The sequence below is a fragment of the Lepidochelys kempii genome, chromosome 3, assembly GCF_965140265.1.
Source record: "Lepidochelys kempii isolate rLepKem1 chromosome 3, rLepKem1.hap2, whole genome shotgun sequence".
NCBI classification, from domain to species: Eukaryota; Metazoa; Chordata; order Testudines; family Cheloniidae; genus Lepidochelys; species Lepidochelys kempii.
This window is the reverse complement of record NC_133258.1, coordinates 196246485-196266017: the sequence shown is the minus strand read 5'-3', so window position 1 is coordinate 196266017 and position 19533 is coordinate 196246485. Positions and strand designations below refer to the sequence as shown.

General features: G+C 44.8%; 1 protein-coding gene across 2 annotated transcripts in view; it reads right to left on the bottom strand.

Annotated features, from left to right (window-relative positions):
- The window catches only part of TMEM17 (transmembrane protein 17), a 65081-nt gene extending 45967 nt beyond the window's left edge, over window positions 1-19114 (bottom strand). Inside the window, exons 1-5 of one of the 2 annotated variants that reach the window (XM_073339544.1) lie at window positions 18928-19092; window positions 16570-16673; window positions 15813-15926; window positions 13497-13784; window positions 6859-6938 (exon numbers count right to left, since the gene is read on the bottom strand). In XM_073339544.1, coding sequence (XP_073195645.1) covers window positions 6859-6938; window positions 13497-13784; window positions 15813-15926; window positions 16570-16673; window positions 18928-19036 — 695 coding nt within the window. In that variant the 5' untranslated portion in view covers window positions 19037-19092. Of the gene's footprint in view, window positions 1-6858; window positions 6939-12997; window positions 13785-15812; window positions 15927-16569; window positions 16674-18927 lie in introns of those variants that run through there. The other variant, XM_073339543.1, reaches the window with a different exon arrangement.
- Between the last annotated feature and the right edge of the window lie 419 nt (window positions 19115-19533).

Below are 19533 nucleotides of genomic sequence, written 5' to 3'. Positions count from 1 at the left end.
CACTGTCATAAATATAAAGGGAAGGGTAAACCCCTTTGAAATCCCTCCTGGCCAGGGGAAAGCTCCTCTCACCTGTAAAGGGTTAAGAAGCTAAAGGTAACCTCGCTGGCACCTGACCAAAATGACCAATGAGGAGACAAGATACTTTCAAAAGCTGGGAGGAGGGAGAGAAACAAAGGGTCTGTGGGTCTGTCTATAGTCTGTCTTTGTCGGGGATAGACCAGGAATGGAGTCTTAGAACTTTTAGTAAGTAATCTAGCTAGGTACGTGTTAGATTATGATTTCTTTAAATGGCTGAGAAAAGAACTGTGCTGAATAGAATAACTATTTCTGTCTGTGTATCTTTTTTGTAACTTAAGGTTTTGCCTAGAGGGGTTCTCTATGTTTTTGAATCTAATTACCCTGTAAGATATCTACCATCCTGATTTTACAGGGGGGATTTCTTTATTTCTATTTACTTCTATTTTTATTAAAAGTCTTCTTGTAAGAAACTGAATGCTTTTTCATTGTTCTCAGATCCAAGGGGTTGGGTCTGTTGTCTCCTATGCAAATTGGTGAGGCTTTTTATCCAACATTTCCCAGGAAAGGGGGGGTGCAAGTGTTGGGAGGATTGTTCATTGTTCTTAAGATCCAAGGGTCTGGGTCTGTAGTCACCTAGGCAAATTGGTGAGGCTTTTTACCAAACCTTGTCCAGGAAGTGGGGTGCAAGGTTTTGGGAAGTATTTTGGGGGGAAAGATGCGTCCAAACAGTAACCAGTATTAGTTTGGTGGTGGTAGCGGCCAATCCAGGGACAACGGGTGGAATATTTTGTACCTTGGGGAAGTTTTGACCTAAGCTGGTAAAGATAAGCTTAGGAGGTTTTTCATGCAGGTCCCCACATCTGTACCCTAGAGTTCAGAGTGGGGGAGGAACCTTGACAGACACGCAACCTATAATTGGGGCTTTGTGTAATGGGGGGGAGGGAGGAAATTTCACCTTTATTTCCCAAGCATTGAGTTAAAAATGTACTTCATTTTTTTCTTGCGAACACTGTCCTGTTTGCTGTGAGGAGAATAAGATACTCTGCTGAAGAGCACTAAAGTCTCTAAAAAACTGAGCTGTTTTCCCAACAGATGATTATAAGTTGTCCTTGAAAATATTAATAAGAATACAAACATTTACAAATCTTCTCTTTGCATTACAAAGCTCTGACACCGCTCCCTGACACATCAAATGCTACACCCTATACCAAATACAGAAGTTAAACAGCAGTGCTCTTGTTGTCATTTGCCTTCAGTGCCTCGTCACTCTGCATAATCCTTGTGTCAATTTACTCTTCGTGATGTTTAGGACCAAACCAAATGATTCTTTCAGCACATTTAAAACAATCCCTTCAAGACTTTTTTTCCCCCCTTGGCTGTGTTTTCAATCTTGGCTTATCACTGTAATATTTCGTGTTTTATGCATCTGAAAAAAAATTCAATATTTGAGAACAAAGTAAGCCAGAGCTTTCCTTCATTCCAGTCTTTTATGTCCTAGGGCTGTCCCAACTCAATGACCCAGTTTTTATTGTGTCACATTTCACTGTTGCTGGCTGCTACCAGCTTGGATAATCCCTTCCCTGCCTCCTTATCAGTATTTTTTTGTAATTCATTTTTTCTATTTTGTCCATTCCACCCTCAAAGCTTTTAGTTTTTCCCCTGTAGGAAAGTCACTACTGCCCTTTATGCTCGCTCACTCTAAGAGCTGGTCAGAAACAAAAAGCCAGTTGTGTAGTTAATGGCTGCAGTCTGTTTTAGGAGCATTGCATTTTCTTCAGAGGTAGGGAAGAAATTCAACATTCTCCAGAGCTGACTCCTGAAAGATCATCCCTATTGATAAAGGTGGGGAAAGGGAAAGGAACCTGCATGCCCTTGAACTGATTGTGATGAGTGAACCTGTATCTTTCAAGGCTTCCCCACACACACACCCCTGATCTGCCCAGGTAAATTGTCCTATCCCTGATGTCTATGGAATACAATGAATGAACAAAAGAATACAAATCATCTGTGTGGAGGGTAAAAGAGGGAAAAGGACTGAAGCATTCGCATAAGTTTTTTGGCCTGACATCTAGAAATGGTGTATTTTGGTATCTGAAATGTAGCACTTCAGCATGGCAGCAATAGTATGATACCGTCAGAGCCCTATTACATTTCACAATTCTGCAGGCATGGAATTTATTGCAAAATTTTATCCCGTGCCAGAGAATTGTGCTCCAGGATCTCAGCTTTCACTAAAAAATGTTTTTAGTCTTTATGATTGCTGGTAACCTTGAAAAGCTGAACAGTGCAAAACCATGCAGCGATATTTTTCTGAGTCTGCACAGAGTCTATGAACAGGTGTGAACTGCTCCAGCCATGAATCTTAATGGAGTTTTAATTCTGAGTTCTCAAGCTGACAATCAATGCCATCTTGAAAATTGAAACAGGATGGAGATCTCAAAATGATGTAAAATAAGTCCCCACAGGAGTACACTGCTGTTTGATACAATTTATTTTCATATTTAATTCAATAACTTTACATTTAAAAAATCTGAAGCTGCTGCATACATTTTGGTTCAGCTTGCCATGGAGTATATAGTGTCTAGATTGTAGTGAAGGATGGGATAGGAGCCAGTCTACCAAGATGATAGATGAGAGAACTAGTTTGTATATAATAACTGATCAAAGCTTGAGCCAAACCTTTTCTGAGATGCTATATAGCTTTGGGATTTCTAATTTTTTTTAATGCACACCTGCATTTACCAGTCCCAGGAGGATACAGAAATATCAGAAAGATTCAAGTGCATCCAGGACTTCAGGTACTTCTACAACCAAACCTTTCAAAGTTTGCTCATCCCAACATTGAAGGGTCTGCCCGACAGAATTAACTTGAGTGATCTATCCTCAAGTGTCTTCCCTTGTGTTAGCCCATCACAAGGGAGTCCTTCAGAACAACTGGTGTAGGGTGTGGAATCATGCTCTGAATCCATGCTGGTGCTCTATTCAGTTGTGTGTGGACTGAAGACTTCAGGGGGCACAACCTAAGGTTCATAGTGCTTCAGTAAACGGTGCGGTTCTAAGAGTGCTTTCACAGTATGCAGTGGGAGAACTTGCCTGTCCCATTTCCACACAGGATCCCCAGAATGTATGAGCCCAGTGACTCATTAAAACAAACCAGTTCTGACCTGGCACGCCCCCAGTTTCTGTCCACAGCCTTCGTTCCAACCAATGGCAAGGCATGGACCCAACTCAGAGCAATGCCCCATACCTAATGTTGGGTACTAATGCGACTCTCATTTTGGTAAGAAGAAGAAGAACCAGGGCAAGAGACGCAATTGCCGGCATTTTGGCAGTGGTTCATTGCCATGACAAAGTTGTGATGTGCTCTTTTTAAAAAAAAATAGCTAGTTATTTATTTAGTGTTCACAGGTTTCCAAATCATTGCAGGTTGCCCCACCGTCCAGCTAAAACGGCACATGGCATTGCCCTATTACCATTTCCACAGAGGTTGGTATTGTCCTTTCTGTTACTTCTTTATCTAGAATTTCATTAGGGTGTTTTTACTGATTTTTTTAAATTGGTGGAACAGTGAGTTGCTCAGGAAACCCTTAAAGTTTTTGAACCAATAACTTATTTTTATTTCCTTTTTCATAAAATATCTGCTCATATACCTAATAGCTTTTTTCAGTGGCACCTGTCATCACCATAGCCAATTCTTCCCTAATTAGTTAATTATTTGTATAATTTTTTGAACCCATGTTTTTATGAATGTGTTGTAACACTTTATCTCCTGTTCTAGTTTTAATCTTTCTTTTCTTTTCTTTTCTCTTTGTATAACAGCTATGGCATTTGGTGGCAGATGACAGAACAAGAAGCAATGGTCTCAAGTTGCAGGGCGGGAGGTCTAGGTTGGATATTAGGAGAAACTATTTCACTAGGAGGGTGGTGAAGCACTGGAATGGATTACGTAGGGAGGTGGTGGAATCTCCATCCTTCGAGGTTTTTAAGGCCCGGCTTGACAAAGCCCTGGCTGGGATGATTTAGTTGGGATTGGCCCTGCTTTGAGCCTAGATAACCTCCTGAGGTCTCTTCCAACCCTAATCTTCTATGATTCTATGATGCTTTGCTTATAAACTTGTCCCTAACTACTGCTCTACCTTCCTCCCATAGAAGACCTATATTGTCTGCAAAATTTATTTGAAAGTGTTTAACAATGTCGTCTTTTATTGCTGCAATCCACTCTTGGTCCTATAGAAACATTTTCCAAAAAACTGATCTTTGGCACCCATCCCAACTATCCATTCTTCTTCTAGTGATGGTCCCTATTGTAATCCACTGTGGGTTACGCAAGCGCACACCATGCATGCGGAGTAGCGTCCATTGGTCTGCACATGAACGGAAGCATGATGCGAGATAGGGTACAAGGTGATAAATGGCAGGGCTGGACGACTACATCTTCAGTTCCTTCTCACCGCCGTATGGTCTGTATCAGAGCTCTGTGTCCTGGTCTCTGATGCGCTTCTGGACATGACAGTTGTACATAGTTTTAAAACAGTTTTTACAGTAGATTATAAGATTTAGTTCTTTCTAGTGTTAAAAGTTTTAAATAGTAGCTAGCGCCAGTTGTTTTAGATAGACTAGGGTTTTTCACTCCTCCCTACCCCCATACCCACATGCAGTACTGGACTATGCCCAGGACTCCGGGCTTCAAACTTTGTGTCTCCTGCCTGTGATCCTTCTTGGGCAGCGATGACCACCAATGCTGCCTGCACTGCCTGGGAGAAGCTCACATCACGGCATGGTGCAATATTTGTCCATCCTTCCCCAGCCACACCCGAAAAGGCCGGGCACTTTGCCTCTGGAAACATCTCATGGAGCTAGCCATGAGACTGCACTTGGACCCAGGCCAGGGAACCCTCCCTGCACATTTTCGGGGAGGAGTGCACCTCCCACTACATCCAAGTCTGGTGCGGGTGGAATCACCCCTAGGGTGGGGCCTAGTCGAGAGATAAGGAAGTACTCCCATAAGCATGGGGCTAAGTCTTCCTCCAAATCAAAAAGAAGATGGAAGTTCCTTCCACCAGCTCAGCTCAAGGGAACGGAGTACAGTCTAAGTCCCAAAGGCACTAGAAAAAGACCCCAAAACAATGGGACCCAGTGGTTCTGGGTGCCAATCTATCGGTACCACCATCCCCAGCACCCCACAAGGCTCAGGACCCTCTCGCGCTGGGAAAGACCCAAGCACCTGGTTGCAATGACTGGGAAGGAAAGAGTGTCTCTCACACCAGGAATATCCAGAACCATAGCTGTTCCCCAGGAGGTCTTTGCCTTCCTGGATCTGGAGTTACCTCCCCCCCTCCATATCGGGCTCTTCCACATCTAGAGAGATTAAATCTCCACCAAGGGACATGCCCTCAATTTGGGGCCCCTCACCCGCTGCATCGATGCTCTACACTCTTCCACCAGCTCTGACGATACCACCATTAGAAATGGGATCCATCTTCTCCTCCTCTGATGACTCAGAACCAGGAGAAGAACAACCTTTAGCTTACCATCCTTATGCACCACAGAAACCACCTCATCCATGGCAACACTTACCACCCCAGCCACCACGGAGACGATGGTACCCTATGCCATGGGGAGCCCCACCACCTACATCGGATCTGACTTACTGGCCATATTGGGTACCCTGGGCACAATAGCCCCCCCCCGGGACTGGCCCAATCCACAAGGGAACCATTACCTCCTTCCCCCTTGAGGGATCCTTCCACCAGGCATACAGACCTGATAGTGGAAGAACTTTTTAGCCTGGTTCCAGCACCTCTGCTGGAATCAGCAAGATTCCCCTCTTCCTCTCCTGATCACATGGTAGCTGCATCACCTCCTTGCCTGCCAGATGACTTCAGAGAATTCCAGGAGCTGTTCAGGATAGTTGTGAAGGAACTCCAAATCCCTTTAGAGGAGATTCAAGATTCCCAGCACAAGCTTCAGGATATCCTTCACATCTTGGTGCTGGCAAGAATAGCATTGCTGATTAACGAAGCCACACTGGAACCTTCCAGAATGGTATGGCACCGGCCACATGCAGAGCTACCTCCAAAGGAGCAGAAAAATGCTACTACATTCCAGCCAAAGGCTCTGAATTTCTTTTTTCACATCCATGTCCAAATTCCCTTGTAGCCCAGGCTGCTGCAGAAAGATCTAAACAACAGCACCCTCAATTTACTTCAGCAGACAAAGTAGGGAAGTGCTTAGATCTTCTGGGTCTTAAAGTATGCTCATTTTCCAGCCTGCAATTTAGGATCACGAACTAGCCATGTTTGGCTAACAAAACCTATTTCCTGAATTACACCAAATTCAAGGAGTTTGCTGATAGACTTCCACAACAAGATCACGCTTGTTTTCCAGCACTTGTTAAAGAAGGGAAGCTCGTGGCCAGAACTACCCTTCAATCTGTGGTAGATGCAATGGACGATAATCACGTGTAGAGAGCCCTATGTCCACTCTTCTGGATTTCCTAAGGAGGTCCAAAACACCATTGAAGACCTCCCTTTTGACAAATCCGTCATCAGAACCTTCCCACCTGTTGCATTCCAATGGGACCTGACTCTAGTTCTCTCTATGCCAGTGAAGCCACCCTTTGACCAATTAGCTTCATGCTCTATGTCCCTCCATTCCACGAAAGTCGCCTTCCTGCTTGCAATTACTTCCATGAGACAGGTTGGTGAACTCAGAGCTAAATGATGGCGGACCCGTCTTTCATGGTGTTCCACAAAGATAAAGTCTCCCTACATCTACACCACAAATTTTTACCAGAAGTGGTCTCCCAGTTTCACATCAATCAAGCCATCCACTTACCAGTTTGGCTTCTGCCACATGCTTCTGAACAGGAACATGGACTCCATTCCCTCAATGTACGGTGAGCTCTGGCCTTCTACCTGCAGAGAATGAAACCAATCAGGAAGTCTCCTCGACTATTTGTTGCAGTAGCAGCGAGACTCTGGACAAGACATTTCCTCTCAGAGAATCACCAAAAGGATTTCCGGTTGCATTAAACTCTGCTACCAACTGTGAGCTCACTTACAGGGCTCACTCCACGAGAAGGCTCAGGCTTCAACCACAGCCTCCCTTCAAGATGTTCCGCTTGTAGACATATGTAGAGCAGCCACATGGTGTTCAGTACACACCTTTGCAGCGCAGTACATCTTAGTGCAGGACTCTGCAGCAGATGCCTCCTTCAGCATGGCAGTTCTCCACACGATCATTCCATCTTCATCCTCACACCCTCCTCCAACTTAGGTACTGCTTGTCAACCACCCTCAGTGGAATACAATAGGGACCTTCACTCAAAGAAGAGGTTACTTACCTGTAACTGGAGGTTCTTCAGACTGTGTGGTCCCTATTTGTATTCTACTTCCCACCCACCTTCCCCTCTACTGCAGATTGGTCAATTCATAGTAGAAAAGGAACTGAAGATACAGTCGGTCTGCCCTGCCCTTTCTCACCTTGGACAGAAGCATGAGGCAAGCCAGGGCACATGCATGGACCCACAGACGCTACCTTTCAAAATCTCCGACTCTCGATGCATGGTGTGCATGTGTAACCCTCAGTGGAATACAGTAGGGACCACACCTCTTGAAGAACCTGCAGTTACAGGTAAGTAACCTTCTCTTATTACTTCCAATGGGGCAAGAACTGACTGTTTGCCAATTTCTGCAAATTTTGCTGCTACATTAAGGATTTAGAGATTAATATTAAATCTATTCTAGTCTAGTTGATGAGGGTATGAATACACGTGTAATCTCATTCCACTGGATATAATTCCCTCCAGAAATCTGAGAGATTGACTTGTTGGTATAGAAACAATGCTGCACCTGTTTCCTTCTTTTGTCTTTTTATCAGCTCTGTCCCAGTGAAGAATAGGTGTACAGCTGAAGTCTCCTTCAAGTATAATTTCCCCTTCCCCAAAGTGTTGGAATATTTTAAAGAAATTCTTTTCAAAAGTTTTTTTTGGTTTTTTTTTTGCTTTTGACTGGGAGCATATGACAAGCCCATTGTTATGAATAACCCAGCAGCTATGCTCCATCTTTAAATTGATCTTTAATCTGAAGAGGTATGTGTTCAGCAAATTTTATGCCCACTCCTCTTTTCTTTGGCTGAAGCAAAAAATGTCTACTGAAGCCAACTACTTTCATGCCCAGAATTTGCCCCTGTGGAAAATTTAGTTTCTTGAAGTAAAATTATCTGAGAATGTGGGAGGCTGAGTTCTGGCTGGGTGTTTTTCCTTTTAATGACATTATTTAGAACTTTGACATTTAAAGCTGTTGCATTAAAGGGAAGAGCCATTGAGAATAACTACTTAGCTTATTGAAAATCTGAAAGTTGTGTGTGTGAGTCACTGGCTGTTTGATGGCATATGAATCCTTTAGTGTGGCACACATCTCCCAGTTCTAATTCTATTGTATTCACCATTGCATGCCTGAATATGGCTTGGTTTCTTATATTGATTCAGCTTCACTTCCCTCCCTTCTACTATCTTACCCTTACTTTAAATCATAGAATAAAATACCAAAATAGCATATAAATCAGTCCCTGCACAACTGCTGACTGAAGGAGCAGAGTTAATGGTTTCTGAAAAGCCCCATACAACTGAAGATGATGGTTTCAGTCATGGAGCAGGAATCGGAGAATAGAGAGTGAAGTGAATCCAGAACAAAAACAGAAGAAAGCCTGGCAGGGTCTGGAGTGAGGAGATAAAAGGGATAGACATTGAGAGAGCACAACTGACAGAAATGAGGCACTGCTTAGAGAAATGTAAAAGACCAGAATGTGGGGAGTATGTTACTTAATAGTGGTGTGATACATGAAGGGGGGGAGTAGCTCCCTTTGATGGACACCCGGCCACCCAGTTAGTTGTAAAATCCCTCTTGGTATCTGTTCTCTGCTTGCTTTACCAGTAAAGAGTTAACAAGCCCACAGGTAAAAGAACAGGAGTGGGCACCTGACCAAAAGAGCCAGTGGGAAGGTAGAACTTTTTAAAATTGGGAAAGACACTTTCCCTTTGTCTGTTGCTCTCTGGGCTGAAGAAACGGGGCAGCAGGAATGCTGTGTAAAGTTAAAAGAGATATGAAAATAATCAGATATCTAGAACTACTTTTAACAACCCAACGGTGTAAATAGATCAGAATGTTTAGCTCGACCTGATCAGGTTTATTTCTGTTTATTTTTTAAGGCTTGTGGAACTCCTCTGTGCTAACCCCAGATGCTTTTCTTTGCTTGTAACCTTTAAGCTGAACCCCCAAGAAAGCTATTTTGGATGCTTAATTTTTGGAATTGCTCTTTTAAAATCTAGCAAAAGCCTAAGTTCCAAAAGTATTTTGTCCTTTTTGTTTTTAATAAAATTTACCTTTTTTAAGAACAGGATTGGATTATTGGTGTCCTAAGAGGTTTGTGCATGTTGTTTGATTAGCTGGTAGCCACAGTTAATTTTCTGTGTTTCTTTCTCAGCTCTTCCCCAGAAGGGATGGGGAAAGGGCTTGAGCGTACCCCATATGGAGGAATTCCCAACTGCTCCTTCCTGGGTTAAAAGGGGTTTTTTTTGCATTTGGGTGGTGGCAGCGTTTACCAAGCCAAGGTCAGAGAGAAGCTGTAACCTTGGGAGTGTAATACAAGCCTGAAGTGGCCAGTATTAATTTTTTAGAATCCTTGCGGGACCTCACTTTCTGCATTCGGAGTGACAGAGTGGGGATTTAGCCTCGACAGTGGGTGATTTTGAAAGTGTGTCCACTCTTCCTCCATCCCACAATGAAGGTCGGCTCCTCAGACTGGGGTTAGCGTTACAAATCGCAGAGCTCCCAGGGTGAAAGTTAGGGTTAGAAAAGGTAACGCTTGCAATGTTGGGGTTAGACCTGGGGATAGGATTCCAAAGAGTAGGACTGCTTGCCTAAGGGTTAGAGTTGGGATCGACGGGGCTCCCTGGCCTAGAGTTAGGCTAGAGGTCAGCAGGGCTCCCTGGCCTAGGGTAAGGGTTGAAAAGAGCAGTGCTCCGGCCTAGGGTTAGCATTGGGGTCAGTAGGTCTCCCTGAGCGAAGGCTAAGGTTTCAAAGGATAGGGCTCCCAGCCTAGGATTAGGGTCACAAAAGGTACAGCTTCCCGGCTTATGCGTGGCATTCAGCCCATAGGAATTCCAGGACTAGGGTTAGGTTGGGGTCATTAGGACTCCCTGACCTAGGGTAAGCATTGGGGTTTGTAGGGCTCCCTGACCTAGGGTTACGGTTGCAGTCTGGAGGGCTCCCTCCCTGGTATTACTAGGGCTCCCTGGCATAAAGTTAAGGTTACAAAAGTAAGGGCTTCTCGGCCTAGGGTTAACACTGGGGTCAGAAGGGCTCCGCAGCCCAGGGTTAGGGTGATGAAGGGTCGTGCTTACCTGGTTAGGGTTAAAAAGGGGAGGCTCATAGGTTATGGGCTTGATGATGAGTTTTGGTGGGCAGGAAGCACCCCTCTGCAGAACCCACTTAAGGAAAGTAAGGGAAGCATGAGGCAAGGCTGCCCTCACTTCATGGAGTATGAAACAGGGTGGATAGCCCCATGTGCTGGCTAATCTTGACAGCATCCACCCAACTACAATACCCACCTGCTGAAGTGAAGAAACAGATTTACAGAGCCAGAACAGTACCCAGAAGTTACCTATTACAGGACAGGCCCAACAAAGAAAATAACAGAACACCACTAGCCATCCCCTTCAGCCCCCAACTAAAACCTCTCCAACGCATCATCCATGATCTACAACCTATCCTGAAGGACGACCCATCACTCTCACAGATCTCCCCACTGTATTTTCCACTGAATGCATCCGATGAAGTGAGCTGTAGCTCATGAAAGCTTATGCTCAAATAAATTTGTTAGTCTCTAAGGTGCAACAAGTACTCCTTTTCTTTTTGCAGATACAGACTAACACGATTGCTACTCTGAAACCTGAAGAGAAACGATGGCCAAAGAGGCAGGGTGCCACAGAGCAACCTCTGTCCACAAGGGGGCACTCTAGAGGTACAAGCATCTTAATCCCTTTGATGTTCTCCAGCACTGAGGTTCTGTTCATTGAATTCTACACCTGGCCAGTTTATTCAAAATGTCATCATGCATCTTGGCATTTCAATTCTTGTTCCCAAAATTGTGGACTCTGTAAGACCTGAGTCAGAGATTCATCAGTACCTTGGTTGCAGCTGTCAGCACTCTGAAAATGTGTCATCCTTGGCACCATTATCACAAAACAGGAGCTCTCTACCAGACGTGGTTGAGGGCAGTTGCTGATACTGGCCGCTGTGGGCGAATGTGGGGAATGAGGGCCAGGCAGACCTGTATGCAGCAGGAGGTGACTTTCAGTCAGGAAGCAGGGAACAAGTAGATAGCAAGACAAGACTACAGGACAGGGGACCCTAAGAGAATTGTAGGGAAGGCACTGGAGGACTAGCAGCTCTCACTTGTTATCACAGCACTAACCTAATCAATACTATTGAGAGATTGTATTGGGGGCTAAGGAGGTAAGCTCACTCAAGGTCTGCTCTATATCCCCACTTGTACCAACCAATTTGTGTTACCATAACCACAAATAAGTTAGCGGGTTTTCTGTGTATGTGTAGAATAGAGTTAACAGAAACACTTGAGTTATACCTTGTGTTAACTCCTTAGTGAAGAGATAAACAAGAATTGATACTTCTGGTTCGCCTATTAGGGTCTCTTGTTCTGTTTTCCAGGCCTTATTTTAATTGCCTCTGAAAAGTTTCTCTTTGAGGTGACCTGGGCTCTGATCTCTAACGGTTGATTTAAGCTCAGCTTTGTGCAGTAGTTACACAGTGGCAGGATGACAATTTGTGCTACTGCATACAGTTTAAAAGGTTTTTTATTTTAGAAAGGAATTCCCAGGACTATTGGGGAAAAAAAAGGATTTTTCAAATGGTATAACTTCTAAATGCAAAACTCATGGGCAGGGCCAGAGTTCCTATGCTTAAAACTCACCTGTGTCTCCCTTACAGACTCTGAATGAAGGACCCCAATCTTAATACTTCTTCAGATACTTCAGGTAACTTCCTGCTTACAAATTCCTTCCAATTTGTCATATTTCTGCAAAATAAGTCAAAGCCAGACCTGGTGCAAGTTGGGGCAACCGCTGCTGCAAGTACTTGCTTCCATCAGGTTTGAATTTTATTAATAGATAACATTTAAATGAATATTTTGCAGAATCTAGTCACCCAACATCCCTCTCTCCTGCCCACCGAGGAAATCCAATTTTGATATGAGACAAGGCCACTATCCATTCCTCTGCACTGTAAGACTCTAATGGGCCTACAAAAATCACATCCTTACCCAAATAGCATCTTTCCTTCATAGTGCAATTAGATTCCCTATCCTCTTTACCCTTCTCCCTTTCATTAACCCTGTGTCCATGTACCAGCCCTGCCCTGCATCCATATGCAACTGCCTTTGCTCTGCTGATAGACAGAGGGATCCACAAGAAGAAATTAAATTAATTTAACTTTTGATCACCAAATATTGAGAAACAAACTTTTAGCCATTACCAGAATGGATAGTCCAGACATTAATACAGAGACCTGAAAATGAGACCAGGGTTATATACCTTGTTCTGACATAGATTTCCTGTATTCCCTTGAGCAGATCACATATCTAAATGTTTAAACGGCCTGTAATTTTGTGTGGCTCAATTATTGGGTGCTCCATTTTAGACAACTAGGCCCTAACTCTGAGGTGCTGGGTACCCAAAACTTCAGCTGAACCAAATGGTGTTTTCTTGAATTAACAGTTTCTCTGACTGGAGCTCCCAATAATGGAGTCATCCAAAGGTAAAGGTCACTTTTGAAACTTTGTCCTTGAAGCTTTTTAAGTTCTTGTAGCATGACCATCACTGTAGTTTCTGCATCCCTTTCTATGTCTGTTTCTGCATACTTCCTTATCTTACTGGGCTAGTGTGAGGCTAAACTCGTTTGTACAGTGTACTAAAATCTGTAGACAGAAGAGGCTATATAGTGTGAAATTTTATTAAAATGAATAAAATATGGATTTATTATAAACAAAATATCCTTGTGCAAAATCATGAACAGTAAAAATCTTCTGTACACAATTTAAAAAAATTAAAGTTTGCATAAGTATAAAACCTACCAACTCCACGCCGCAGGCATTTCATCCAATGAATAACTGTATACAAATGAAATCAACTGTATAACTGGCAGAGCTAATAATGCCAATGTGATGTTGCAGCAAAGTTCAGATCTCTCATCTTTAATGTTGGCTGTGGCAGAACAACTACTTTTAGGGTCTCTGACAAATAGGAAGGTTGAGAATGAGCCAAAGAAATGGGAACAATGGGACTATAGCAGCAAGAGACGTTCATCCTGAGGCTCTATCCTAGTAACCTGTCAGGCCCTGAGTGCAGACTCCCAATCAATATTTGATGGAGGAGCCTCCTCAAAATTTTGTCCTACCCGCCATGGAGCCTGCACCCTCTTCTTCTTCCAGGCTAGATAATCAGATCTGGGATGATCATCCAGCTGGTCAAATTCTTTAAGGCTGAAATGAACTGCTAGCTGGTTCACCATTCTTTTCAAGGCAAGAAAAGCCGCAATGACCTGGAAGGTGAGGAAGAGGGCAAAAATGATGTGGACTGCTCGCTCTAGTGGCTGGATCTTCAGACCGTCATTAAAGAGCAAGAAGAGGATTATGGGCAACTGCAGGAGGAGACTTAGGAGCCAAAAGCCAGCCAGTTCCGGGACCTACAACAGAAAGACATCACGTCTAATATCAACTGTTATTAAAGCATGGCAACTGAACAATGCAAGCAATGTGTACACAGTTGGAGTACATACCAAAAACATGTATCCTGTAAAAAATCCATTCTCCCTCTTCCCAAAGCCTGCGTATGCTATGGAATTGCTAAGAAATAGGCCTGGTTGAAAGTGTTTTGTCTAAACTATTTTTCAATGAAAAATTGGGGTTTTTGACTAAACAAAATTATTTGCCAAAAACCATCTCCTTTCTGTGGAAAATGTCTATCTTTCATCAAAATAATAATGCCCCAAATGTGAAAATTTTAATTGATTATACCACTGCTGTGTTTCATGGGAATTGTAGTTGAATTGCCTCACGCACCCATTCTTATGGGCTTGGCTCCTAGCTGAACTTCATCTTCCATGATGCAATGTGGCTGTGCAACTCCCATGATGCACCAGCTCCCTTAAACAAGAGAGGAGACAGTGATGTATCACATATGATACAGTCTAAGCACTGAGCAAAGCTGATCAAGAATAAGAGGAGCATGTGGTATGTGAACCAGAACTCCCCTGATGTGCTGTGGTAGCATTTCAGAATTGAAGTATTTCAGTTTAAAATTTTTGCTGAAAAGTCAACATTTCCAGCAGGGGAAACCCCATTTTCCAGCCGGGGAAACCCCATTTTCCAGCCAGCTCTACTATGAAACAAAGAGATAACATAAATGTCTAGCCAACAACTACTCTGAAATCAGCTTACTATTTCGATTTTTCTTTCAACTAAATCCAGGGCTTCAGGGAGTTAAATTCACTGGATGATCATGGGCTTCCCTGGTGTTCCCATCACCTTCTAAAATCTCTGCAGAGAAGTCCTAGCCCTACTGCTGCACCTTGTGAGCCCAAAACATCCTGGTAACAGCAGAAGCAGAGTGAAATGTGGTCACTGGCCTCCCCACTGTTCTTGCCATAACTGCCAGCCAAGTGTGATCCTCTTTACTCCCCCACCCCACCCCAAAGTGACAGGGAAAAGTAGACACATGGTTGCATCTGTGGCAATGAAGTCTATAGGATGTTCAGCAGCTCAGGTGACGTGAAGTAGCAGAGTAAAGCTAGTGAGGATAGTTTGATTCTCATCAGTTTCCCTCTATCAGTATCATTAAGGTAGTGCTATAGACTGGAGCAGGAAGCATGGTCTTCCAAGGGCAAGGTACAAGGAGAATTAAATGATCAGAGCAATAAGCCAGGACAGAAGGAAACAACAAATAGAGAGGCAGAAAAAGAAGACTTGCACTGAAAGTTTAGTGTCAGTATGTATCAGTATGGAACAGAGCCTGGTGAGCCTGGTCCCTTGCTCCCTGGATCAGCCAGCTCTAGGAGCATCACATGCTACACTACTCTATCCTACAATACTTCTAAGCAGACCCACCATATGACGGAAGGCTTCCAGAGAGCTGCATGAAGCTGAAGAGGATGGTTTCAGTGACGTGAGGTCGCTGGAGCAGGAATCAAAGAAAAGAGAGAGGGAAAATGAGGTTGGTATCCCCAAAACAAAAAAACAAGAAAGGGGGAAGGAACTGAAATGAGGGAATGAAAGGGATAGACAGACACTGAAAGAGCATAACTGGCAGAAGAGAGGCTCAGACTGGAGAAATGCATAAAACCAGAATGAGGGAAGTAAATTATTTAATATGAAGGTGATTTTGAAGTTTGTGTGTGCTCCTCGTCCACCCCACAACATAGAGACACTAAATTTAAGTCCTTTGTTTATTCCAGGAGGCTTACAAAGGCCAGGTCTGATTCTGTCCTTTTGTGAACTTCAGAAACAAAGGAGCCCCTGCTCACTTGTGCAAAGTGACCAGCTCCTTTAGTTCAACTGACAGAGCATTTACCTAGGGACATGGACCCTGGTTCAAGTCCAATTACTAAGTGCTCCTTTATAAGTGAATGTAATTGTGATGTGTCTTTAATTCAAAGCATCATACTCCGCCCCTTAGGGCTCCTGAACTGATGCTCAAGGAGGTCAACAGAACATACCTTCTCCTGCAGATTGCCCATGTATCCAAGATACAGTCGGATGGCCTCAATTAGAGAGACTAGGACGATTACTGTGACCAGGATGAACTTGTAGTAATCTGGCAAGACTGGGTACTAGAGAGAGGAAGAAAGTAGGAATTCCAGAGGGATGGAATGCACTATCATTATTTTATACGGCTCTACAGAAGCTTATGGTATTTGTGATCTGGAAATTCATGCAGCACTGTCAATGTTGCTGAAACCCAACAAGCCATAGCCCCTGATTTTTCAGTCAACCTCCAACCAAACATGCCACTAATTCTGTCATGAACTCCTGTCCCTCCAACTACTCTGACATTTCTGCGGAGACACTGCACTCTATTAAGTATCACTTTCCATGTCTGGGTTGAAGGTAATGAGTAGAAGGGCCGAATATTAGGGCTTGTCTTCACTCCTGCGGAGCTCAAGGCTGCTGCAATTGATGCTGTGGGTATCGACTTAGTGAAGACCTGCTAAATCGACAGCAGAACGCTCTCTAGTGGACTCCCCAAGAAGATTCAGGTAAGTTGACCGGAGAGCGTCTCCCATTGACGCAGCACAGTGAAGACACTGGGGTAAGTCGACCTAAGCTACGTTATTCACTTAGCTGGAGTAGCATAACTTAGGTCGACTTACCCCGGTAGTGAAGACAAACCCATAGTCTTGCAGACAGTGTGAGGAAATAAGATTCAGACAGGCACCACAGATGTTGGAGGGGATATGTTCCCTCAGGACTTACCTTCAGCTGGAGCATGACAACACTGCTCACCCACCAAAATGGGAAAAAATAAAGGTTGAAATAGAGGGACATCTGCAATGGCAAACTGGAGACTATTTCATTATCTAGAGAGAGAGAGAGAAATCCTCATCACCCAAGGTCTGTGCCAGACATTCTCTTTCCTACATACAGCAGAAACAGCTGCTACTGGGGGAGGGATAGCTCAGTGGTTTGAGCATTGGCCTGCTAAACCCAGGGTTATGAGTTCAATCCTTGAGGGGGCCATTTAGGGATCTGGGACAAAAATAAGGGGACAGTACTTGGTCCTGCTGTGAAGGCAGGGAACTGGAATTGATGCTCTTTCAAGGTCCCCTCCAGCTCTATGAGATACCATATTTTAAAAAAAAACAAAACAACCTCTACTTTAAGACATAGCAACTTCAACCAACAGAATAATGTTTGGACTATGAGATCAATCAAGTTCAACGTTAAGTATAATGTGTTAAAACGTGCAACAGAAGAATTCTGCTACATCACAACTGTATTCTAAAGAATCTATGTGTGAAAGTGTATGCAAACCTACACCAGTAAGGAAGGGGTTAAGCAGCTGTTCTGCTGCCACACTTGCAAAACATGAATGGGTGGAAGAGAAGCTCAAAAGGAGAGCAGGCCAGCTCAGGAGAGTAGACAGTGCAGTTGAACTGACCTGCACTCTGAGCTCCTGAGGCCTGACTTTAGCAATGTGGTAGTCTCATCAACAGGGCGTAGGCTTAAATGAGCATATATATTTGATTATCCTCAAATTAAAACTGATCCCTAAAGATCAGAACTCAGGCATGCTGGTGGGGAATCTTGCATCACTTGGTCTCGACACAATACCTTTCTTCTGTATAGAAAATTCTAGACTCCAGCAATGTCAATCCACTGTGCTTTTTTAAAAAGAGAACCACCAGTTTGGAATGTACATTAAAGAAAATGGAGTTCCAAATCAAACACTGTGGAGAGAAGAAAATGAGCTGCTAAAACCCAGAAAAACAAAACTTTGACCCCTGCAATATTAAGTGGGAGGTGAAGTTCTACAGTATTTAGAATTTGCACATAGTTTCAAAAAAACTAGACACACAAAAGTATAAAAAGCAAGTCCTTAAAAAATGAGATCAGGGAACAGTTTTGTTTCAACTGGCAAGTTTCCTTCTCCCATTATCCAATTTATTGATATCACATTAAATCTTGAATTAATGATCAATAAGCTGACTGTTGAAAGTTTCTCACATTACTCAAAGTGCAGCTCATAGAAGAATCAGCAATCACCACCATTTGTGGGGGTGGAAGGTCCTCTTTATGATTGCCTCACCTGTATTTCCTGTTAAGTGTCCCTGTTTCAGCAGGTCCAACTCAAATTTAAACACCTAAAATATCCCCTAAATTTGGTGCCAGTGGAAGCCTGATATATTTGATCTCTTAAAGTGCTTTGTGATATCTGGATGAAAAATGCTAGGTAGTAGTATCTGGCAAGTTACTTTGAGTGCCTGGCTAAATGTGAAGGGATCAGTGGTTATCAGAACAGTAATATTTTCACAGAAAGGCACAGTATGTTTTGCCCTAAGCTGATGTCTAATGGTATCCCATAATGTACCACAAGTTTCATAATTTTTGGTGCTTTTTGTAAAGCCCCAGCTTCTGGAGTCCTGTGATTGTGTGAGAATCTCAGCTTTCATTTTTAAGTTGTTTCTAGCCCCCATGGTTGCCAAGAAAAGCGGCCAAAACCCTATTAACTCAAAACCACAAGGCACAGAAAAACAACCACAAACCTAATACTTGTTAAATCTCATGATTTTGATGATGGCCTCCTGAGTTCAGGGGTGGGAGGCCTGACTGGTGATTTTTGAACACAAAAGTGGGGTTGGCACTCCAGTCCGGCCCCCTAGCGAGGCTCTAGCCCCCAATAAGGCAGCCTCACGGCCAGGCTGCGCGGGGTACCTGGGCCAAGCGGCGGTGCGGGGACAGTGTGAGTAGCGGGGGGACTGAAAGGCGGACACCCTGTATTCGGGCTGCTCTCACTACTTCTAGCCAGGGGGTGAACCGCGCCCCGCGGCAGCTGCTGCCACCCTTGGGGTGAGGGGAAGCTGTTGGCGCTAGGGGGTCATTCTCTCTCCCCCCCCCCCCCCATCCGGGGCCTTTGAACGCGGGGACACCGCGGAACCAGGCAGGCACGCGCCGTCGCATCAGCGCCCGGTGGAGCCCGGCGCTACCCGGCGCCCCGCTGTAGCGAGGCTAGCGTCGCCATCTTCGTTCCTGGCGGCGACCCTCTCCCTCTCTCCCCTGTGAGGATGCCGCCGCCGCCATCTTTGTTGCGGGCAGGGGGGTGCGGTTCTTTACCCAGGCTGCCGCCGCTGCCTCGGCGCTCCGGGCCGGTGCGGTTGCTGTCGCTGAACACAGTCCGGCTGAAGGAGCCGAGCCGCCTTCTGACCGGATCCGGCAGCGCCATGCTGGCCGCGCGAGGCGCAGCCAACCCGCTGCTATGGCAACCGGGGCGCGAGCCGGGGCGGGAGCCGACGAAGCAGGGAGGAACCACGCCCCCTCTCTGTTCATAAGCGACGTGAGCATGCGCAGTCGCAATTATCGAAGCCGGCCCGCTATCCTGCGTCTGCCTTCCCCATCCCCAGGGCACAGAGGCTGAGTGCTGCTCGTTAGGGAGTCACATTCCTGCCCCACGCCCTGGCCGACTCGGGATTGCTGCCCCAAGGCAGTGCCTGGCTGGTGCCAGCCCCAGAGCAGAGCCCCAGGGCTGGGGGACAGGGCCGGATTAACACAGGGGCTTTAGGGGGGCTGCAGCCCAGGGGCTCAGCTAAGGGGGCGCGGGGCACAAAAATAAATCCATAATTATGTACAATACAGTGGTCACCAACCTGTTGAGCCTCTGCCAGTCGATTGTGATCTCCAGGCCGCGGAAAGTCCAGCGGGGCAGCAGGGCTCAGGCAGGCT